Source organism: Nicotiana sylvestris, chromosome 1 (genome assembly GCF_000393655.2).
Source record: "Nicotiana sylvestris chromosome 1, ASM39365v2, whole genome shotgun sequence".
NCBI lineage: Eukaryota > Viridiplantae > Streptophyta > Magnoliopsida > Solanales > Solanaceae > Nicotiana > Nicotiana sylvestris.
In genome coordinates, this window is record NC_091057.1 from 118572064 (window position 1) to 118581268 (window position 9205).

Here is a 9205-nt window from a genome sequence, read left to right on the forward strand (position 1 = left end):
GTTAAGGGTATAAAACATGTTATTAGGTTTATGTTCCTAATTGCGCAATAGAAACCATGCTTAGAGCTCATGCATGCATTAGAAATCATGTCTTTAGGTCGCATGTTATTGTTTCAGCATGTGCACCCTTTCAAAATCATGTGTTAAAATCTGCTAATAATTAGCACTTTACTATTATCTACAATCCTGTCATATGCACTTAGAAATCCCGCTCTTAGGAAATTCTGTAATCCTGCCATGTGCATCTAGAAATCCTGCTCTAGGAATTCTGCGTCATAAATTTTATACATGCACCTTAGATACCATATTTTAGGATCTTATTTGCACTTGCATTCACACTTAGTGTAAATTCTGATTATAAAAGAGGTAAAAACAGCTTCACACTTGATTATCTTGTTTAAAATAACTGGTAATAATCTCTGCATTTGACTAGAACAGCATGCTCTTAGGGTAAAATAATTTCCAAGTCGTCTCTCAATAATTCTAAATAACTACTGCATATTGCTTTACGCCTAGGCAAGCCTTAGGTAATAAATTAAATAAAGAACCACCTTTGTTTAATTATCAACAGTTAAAATCAGTAGGCAAACCTGATTCGGACTTCTTTTCTTAGTCATGTAATAAATCTGGTTCTGATGTTATCACTTAGATACTATGCTTTAGAATTCAAATATGGACCTTAATTGCGTATGTGCCATGCTGTCTATGTGCATTATTTGTGGAGGTATATCTGCACCTTCTACTTATTTTTGTGTTTTCCCCTTTAAATGCAGTCCTACTTGTTTTGTATGTCGCCTTAGTATTTTTCCTTTTTAAACCTAATGGTCTGCCTAGAACCTACTTCTTATAGGATAGAAGTACTAAATTCCTCCGGGACTAATAGGAAGGGACGGGTAACAGCATGTAATAGGGGTCAATAACAACCCTCGCTTTAATTACTTTCACGAGCGGGGAAAGGGTAGATATGGATATGATGATCGGTGCGCTAATACCACGTGTAGCCCCTCTTTTGAGGGGTGTCATACCGGGTATTGCATTAATGTGATCCATATTACAAACAAACATAGGACACCCCCTTTACATTCATAAGCATGCTTTAGATTGTAACTCTTTTCAAAATTTCGCCTTTCACTAATTGTTTTCTTACGTTTGTGTATCTAAATTTAAATCCCATATTATTTGAGCCATATTTTTTTATTTTCTAATTGTACAAATTCACAAAAAAGTTGTCTGGCCGGGAACCACACTAGTAGATCCTGAGAGGTGCCTAACACCTTCCCCTTGGGATAATTTCAAGCCCTTACCCTATCTCTGGTTAACAAACGTAGTTAAAAATGAACCATGTAGGTGCCCTAACGCACCTTAAAATCATTAGGTGGCGACTCTTCAAAATTGCAAAACCCCTTTTCCCAGAAGGAAAAAGTTGTCCCATACCAAAATGTCATAAACCCGATTTTCGCGAAGGGAAAAGGAGGCGCGACGGCATGGCGACTCTGCTGGGGATACTTAGTGTTTTACCATTTCATACCATTTTTTGTGAATTTGTACCCCTCCCTATGTGCAAATACTTGTTTAATTTCTTTAAGCATTTAATTTCTTCTTCAAAAGCAAAACTGACATAACTTTCTTGTTTTCTTCCTTTACTGCTGCTTTAAATTATAAAACTGCTATATTTATCGCTTTCTTAACGTGCATACTTGTCAACATGCTTTTAATTATTGCATAATCATGCTCAATATCATACTCCACTCGTGCCAAACAAATACTATAGCAATGTTTGATGAGTGGTTGCGCCCTTTCTATATCATTACCCCCTAAATTTGGAAAGACTTATTTGCGGTAAAACTAGTCGATCAGCGGTGCAGTTGACAGTTTCGTGCCTTCCCCCTTGAGTTGTCCGCTCAAGGGTACCAATCAAAAACCCTATAGAAACCTTACTATGTTTAAACTTGTGCATGCATCATGGTCAAATCTAGCCGGGTCAACTATGTTGTCCACATAATGATCCTTTAAGATAGCCTTGTCCAAAAGTCCACTGAGTTTCCCTAACCCCAAACGGACATCATCACGTTTTGTGCATTAATTTAGAGAACTAAATGTCGATGTGTTGATCACAAAGGTATAAATAGTCGAGTCCGGTGGGGTAGGGTCTAACCCTTTTGTTTTGCAGAAAATGAGGCACGAGGTCCCCAGTTTCGGTATGGTTAGCACGCCCCTACTCTTGCTAGATTAGTGGAGAAGTCTTCCATCAAATGACCAAACCAATGAGTGGAAAGAGAGGGCCACCAAAGCTAGCAAAAAGTTGGAATATCTGGAATACATTCTGCTAGAATTGGAAGGAAAAGTGAGGAAGAGAGTCACCGACTACTAGAATGTTGAGGGAAACGAAGGAGAACACCTGGCAAAGGCATTTTACCTGGTGAACCTACACGAACAGGAGAATTTGATGGACGAGAGCAATCTGAGGGAGGTCCTTCTGAGGCCAAATAGATTAGGTTTACTCGCTTTCCAAATGTAATAAGGCTAAGTGTCGGTAGTGACTTGTTATTATCTTAGTATCATTTTGGGATTCGTCTATTTTTATATTATGAAATGAAGCATTTATTAGCATTAAAAGTTCTCCAAATCAATTTGTTGTTAGGCCTACCTCAGGCACAAAGAGGTTCCCAAATTAGGACAGGCTCCCGCACTCTGTGTTTAAATATTGCAATACTTTTCATAATCCTCAGACTTCATTACCTTTTATTTTTATTTTTGTTTTTATTATTCCCCCTCCCCAAAGGTTAGTTCGTGTACTTTGACATCATTATCTTATTTCACAAGATCCAGGGTCCCTCCACCCACTCCTCCTCTTAGTCCTATTAAAAGTAAGAACAAAGGCAAGATGGAAGATTTGAACAACATTAGGAAGGAGAACACGGCTGAACGGGTAGAGGCCACTGATGGCCAGGATATTCGGGTTCCTAACGAGAATGTGTCACAGCTTGAACAGAAACTGTTGAAATTCCAGGAAGAGCTCGATCAGGTCAGAAATCTGGCAAGCCTATCATTTTCCCTCAACACCCCAGATATCAACTCCTCCAACACTCAAAACCCTACACCTCCTCAAGATATCCCAAAACAACAGAATCATCCCACTCATCACCATCACATTGCTCCACCAAAGAACCAATGTAACACCTGTCATACCCTAAACAACACTCCACTACTCATCCTAGAACCTCGGAACTCCGCAAATGACCATTTCCCCACCCATACACCAGGCCACCATAACACTCCTATCTGCGTGGAGACTATTCCACACTCCACCCAACCTATTTTATGCACATCTGAGTCTAATGAAAGGATCTGTTTATCAAGAACTTGGCCGAGGAACTCAAGAAATTGACTGCCAAATTTAGGGCCTTGAGGGAAGCAAGTGAATCGAAGGACTAAGCTATGAGGACTTTTTCATATAGCTTGATATCGAACTGCCTGAGAGGTACAAACCTCCTAAGTTCAAAATGTTTAGTGGTACGGGTGATCCAAGGGTCCATCTAAGAACATATTACGACAAGCTGGTTGGAGTAGGGAAAGATGAAAGGATCCACATAAAGCTGTTCATGAGGAGTTTGATAGGAGATGCATTATCTTAGTACATCAGTAAAGATCCCAAGAAGTGGTCAAACTGGGTAGGCATGGCATCTAACTTTATGGATAGATTCAGGTTTAACACAGAGAATGCACGAGACGTGTTCTATATCTAGAATTTAAAGAAGAAGCCCACAGAGACATTTCACGAGTATGCTACTCGTTGGAGGTCCGAAGCTGCTAAGGTCAGACCTGCCTTAGAAGAGGAGCAAATAAACAAGTTCTTTGTCCGGGCCTAGGACCCACAATACTATGAGCGGCTGATGATGATTGAGAACCACAAGTTCTCTAACATTATCAAACTAGGTGAAAGAATCGAAGAAGGCATCAAAAGTAATATGGTTACAAACTTCGAAGCCTTGCAAGCTACAAATAAGGCTTTACAGTCCGGTGGTGTGTCCAAGAAAAGGGACGTAAGGGCCGTGATGGTTGCACAAAGGACCAAGTCTCTCCTCAAATACCAAACTTACCCAACACCTCCACTCATATACCAGCCAACTCCAAATTACCAAGCACCCTCACCCTCGTACCAAGCTCCGCCACCAACTTATCAATCATCTTCACCTCCTACATATCAACCTACTTCACCCAGATACTCCCAACCTGCTCATGTCTACCAAACTTATAATGCTCAACCGTTTCATTATCAATCACCCCTTGCACCCCAAAACTTCCGTAGACCTCGACCTAATTTTGATCGCAAACCTCCAAAACAATATACATCCATCGTCGAACCCATCGACCAGTTGTATGAGAGACTCAAAGCTGATGGTTATATCACCCACATCCCTACTGCAACCCCCGAGAATTCTTCTCAGTGGGTTAATCCAAACAAGTCATGTGCATACCACTCAAGCATAAAAGGGCACACCATCGATGAGTGTCGCTCCTTGAAAGACAAAATACAGTCTTTGATTGATAATAAGATTATTGTGGCAAAGGAACCCGCTCCAAACGTCCGCAACTCTCTGCCAAACTAAGGGTAGAGATATCTACATGATTGAAGTAGAAGATGACTAGGATACAGAGGGATCAATCGGGTTGATTGCAGAAGGTGATGACCCAAAGAAACCAACAATTACTCTCAACCCAATCATAGTCCAGATCCAACCATCTGAGGACGCTGAGGTGAATATGTTTGTACCTCTCGAGTTTGAAACCATTCCATCCGCAAAGATACCAACACCAATTGAGGTTGAGTTAGTGTCTCTAGCAAATACACCCGCATCATTTGAGGTTGCAGTCTTGCCACCCAAGGCACATATTTCGTTTGAAGTGAGGATAGCCACGCCAATCCCAGTGGTAATGTCAACCATGACACCATTCTATACAAATGTCATACCCTGGGACTATAGAGCCTAGGCGAGAAGAAAGGGCAAGGTCAGGATTGAAGAAACTATTGCAGCACAGGGTATGACAAGAACTGGTAGAGTCTATACTCTTGAACATCTATATGAATCAAGCAAGTAGGCCTGTAATCGGCCGCCCCTGTTTGAGACAGGTCCAGACGACCTTTGGAGGAAAATATAGGCCAAGGAATATTCGGTCATCGACCAGTTAAACAAGACGCCAACACAAATATCCATTCTCTCCTTGCTACAAAATTCTGAGACGCATAAGAATGCTTTGTTAAAGGTACTAAATGAAGTGTACGTACCAAGTAACATCACAAGCGGGGAAGTGGCTAATATGGTAGGACATGTGCTAGAAATCCATAAGATCACCTTTCATGAGGACGAGCTGCCACCCGAAGGGCTGGGGCACAACAAAGCACTGTACATCACCGTGCAATACGAAGATTATTTCATCACCAGAATCTTGATCGATAGCTATTCCAGTCTTAACATTTGTCCGCTGGTAACACTCAAGAAGTTGGGTAAATGGATGCATGAGATAAAGGATGGAGCAATTACTGTGAAAGCCTTCGATGGTTCTTAGAGGTTCACCATTGGTGAGATTATTCTATGCTTGCAGATGGGGCCAACCTAGTTCGAGGTCGATTTCCAAGTGATAGATGTACCAGCGTCTTACAAGTTGCTGTTGGGACGGCCGTGGATTCATGTTGCTGGGTCGTAGCATCAATGCTATATCAGGCAGTAAAGTTCAAATGGAATCACCAGGAAGTGATCATTCATGACGACGGTAGCAATCCTATATATAATCGCCAAACCATTCCAGCAATCTAGAGAAGAAGGAAGCTGGGTGGAGAAACTTACCACCACATTGAGCGGGTCAATGTTATCGACAAAGACAAATGGTGGGATAACAAAATCGAGAGTATACTAAGTTGGAGTGGGTACGAACCGGCAAAGGGCTCGACAAGAACCTCCAAGGAATCTCTAAACTCATAAAACTCAAGAAGTATGACACTACATTCGGTTTGGGATATGAATACACCTGGGAAGAATTCAATAATTGGTCACCACCATGGCGCGGTCCTTGCTACCCACTAGAGTAGCCAATACTGCATCTGGAGCAGACTTTCCAATAGGCTGACATTATTTATGGGTCAGATGAAGAAGAGGCACTTGCAGTAGTGAAAAACATATTTCTAGGGGACAATAACATGGATTGTTGCGTTATTCTCGAGGAGGAAAGGGAGGACGGCCCTTCCATATAGTCTGTGAGCAGAGGGGCACATCTCAAGAATTGGATCATCAGGACAACCAAAGCCCAACGAGCCTCGGGGTAGCAAGGCTAAAACAAGCATTATTCACTATTTCCTTTTCGCATTTTTCAATTTCCGTAAAAAGATATTCAATGTTCAAAACAGTTATTCAAATTATCAAAAAGCATTTTGACTTTTCTCATGAATCAATACTTATTGCTATCATTTTCTCTCATGACATTACCTATACAACATTACTATTACTTGTCTTGATGAACCAATGACTGTTACATGTAATGAGACAACGCAACAAACGGCCATTGATTCAGAGGAAAATGACATACCTGACGAGATTGTCAAAGAAGTTGAGAACTTTGAGAACAAACCTAAGTCCAACCTAGATGAGACTGAAATTACCAATCTGGGGAATGCAAAAAACGTCAATGAAATGCAAATCAGCATTCACCTATCGCCATCAGAAAAGAAAGAATACACAAAATTTCTAAAGGAGTATGAGGGCATATTCGCCTAGTCGTATAATGACATGACTGGTCTGAGTACGTCTATTATGGCTCACAAACTGCCAATCAATCCAATGTGTCCACCGGTAAAGTAAAAGTTCAGAAAGTTCAAGCCTGATATGAGTTTGAAAATCAAGGAAGAAGTCAACAAGCAGATCAAAGTTAAGGTTCTCAGGGTAGTAGAATACCCGACATGGTTGGCTAACATTGTGCTAGTGCCAAAGAAGGATGGGAAGGTCAAAGTTTGTGTCGACTACCGGGATCTCAACTAGGCCAGTCCGAAAGACGACTTCCATTTTCTAAATATACATATCCTGATTGACAATTGCACCAAGCATGAGTTACAGTCATTCGTAGATTGCTTCACTAGTTATCATCAGATCTAGATGGATGAGGAAGATACCGAGAAAACGGCTTTCATTACGCCATGGGGAGTGTACTGTTACAAGATGATGCCATTCAGCCTGAAGAATGTAGGGGCCACCTACATGTTGACTACCATTTTCCATGATATGATACACAAGGAGATAGAGGTATATGTGGATGATGTTATTATCAAATCCAAGAAGGCCACTAACCACATAGAAGATCTGAGGAAGTTCTTCAATAGACTGCGGAGATACAACCTGAAACAAAACCCCGCAAAGTGCGCATTTGGGGTTCCTACTGGGAAATTGCTCGGGTTTTGTGAGTCGCCGAGGAATAGAACTGGATCCTTCAAAAGCCAAAGCTATTTAGGAACTGCCACTGCCAAAGAATAAAAAGGATGTGATGAGGTTCTTGGGAAGGCTTAACTACATCTGCCGATTCATACCACAGTCACAGTTATCTGTGAGCTAATCTTTAAGATATTGAAGAAGGACGCCGCCACCAAATGGACTGATGATTGCCAAAAGGCCTTCGACAAAATCAAGGAGTACCTATCAACACCACCAGTCTTAGTCCCGCTCGAGCCAGGTAGACCCTTATTACTCTACCTTGCAGTGTTAGATGAAGCTTTTGGTTGCGTTCTGGGGCAACACGATAAAACGGGGAGGAAGGAGAAAGCCATTTATTATCTCAGTAAGAAGTTCACCCCGTACGAGGCCTGGTATTTTCTATTGGAATGCACCTGTTGTGCTTTGACTTGGGTAGCGCAAAAGCTGAGACATTACTTCTACGCCTATACTACATATCTCATATCAAGGATGGATCCTTTAAAGTACATATTTTAGAAGCCCATGTCCAATGGCAAGCTAGCCAAGTGGCAAATCCTATTGAGTGAGTTCGACATTGTTTATGTAACTCAAAAAGCGGTCAAGGGACATGCACTGGCAGACTACCTAGATGAAAACCCTGTGGATGGAGGATACGAACCCCTGAAAACGTATTTTCTTGATGAAGAGGTATCGTTCATAGGAGAAGACATTGGGGAATGCTATGATAGTTGGAGAATGTTCTTCGATGTAGCAGCAAACTTCAAAGTAGTTGGCATAGGAGTTGTCCTAATATCAGAAATCGATCAGCATTATCTGATGTCTACCAAACTCAGGTTCCCCTACACCAACAATATGGCCGAGTATGAAGCCTGCATCTTGGGGATCAAAATGTCCATTGACATGAACGTTAAAGAGCTACTAGTAATTGGAGATTCAGACTTATTTATACATCAGGCACGAGGAGAATGGACAACTAAGAACTCCAAGATACTCACATATCTGCATCATGTATAGGAATTGAGAAAGAGGTTCACGAAGATAGAATTCCAGCATGTTCCCAGAATCAAGAATGAGTTCGTCGATGCATTGGCTACCCTATCATCTATGATACAACATCCCGACAAGAATTTCATTGATCCCATTCCGGTGAAAGTCCACAATCAGCCAGCTTACTGTGCCCATGTTGAAGAGGAAGCAGACAGAAAGCCCTGGTTTCGTGATATCAAGGAATATTTGGCAAAAGGAGAGTACCCGGAGCTTGCTAATCCTGCTCAGAAACGCACACTTTGGAGATTGTCCAACAACTTCTTTCATAGTGGAGGATTCCCGTATAAGAGGACTATTGATTTGGGACTATTAAGATGTGTCGACGCAAAGGAAGCATCCAGGCTGCTAGAGGAAATTCATGCTGGGACTTGCGGTCCACATATGAATGGTTTTATCTTAGCAAAGAAGATACTCCGAGCTGGTTACTTTTGGATGACTATGGAAACGGACTGCATCCAGTATGTCCAGAAATGCCACCACTGTGAGATACATGCAGACATGATAAAGGTACCTCCAAGCGAGCTTCACACAACAAGCTCATTGCGGTCGTTCGCCGCTTGGGGAATGGATGTTATTTGACCAATCGAGCATGTCGCTTCCAACAGACACAGGTTTATCGTACTAGCTATCGACTATTTCACCAAATGGGTCGAAGCAACATCTTACAAAGTAGTGACTAAGAAAGTCGTGGCAGACTTTGT

General features: G+C 41.6%; 1 protein-coding gene across 1 annotated transcript; it reads left to right on the forward strand.

The window, feature by feature from the left end:
* The first annotated feature begins 2884 nt into the window (after positions 1-2884).
* Positions 2885-8471, forward strand: LOC138873875 (uncharacterized). Its single transcript, XM_070152363.1, has 3 exons — positions 2885-3025; positions 7608-7821; positions 8053-8471. The coding sequence occupies exons 1-3, from the start codon at positions 2885-2887 to the stop codon at positions 8469-8471; spliced, it is 774 nt and encodes a 257-aa protein (XP_070008464.1).
* Positions 8472-9205: the final 734 nt, after the last annotated feature.

Bases quoted from the DNA above. Each gene is read 5' to 3' on its own strand.
- LOC138873875 (XM_070152363.1), top strand. From the start codon at position 2,885: ATGGAAGATTTGAACAACATTAGGAAGGAGAACACGGCTGAACGGGTA. The intron at 3,026-7,607 runs GTCAGAAATCTG...CTAATCTTTAAG, and splicing joins TCCAGGAAGAGCTCGATCAG to ATATTGAAGAAGGACGCCGC. The intron at 7,822-8,052 runs GTAAGAAGTTCA...TAACTCAAAAAG, and splicing joins GAAAGCCATTTATTATCTCA to CGGTCAAGGGACATGCACTG.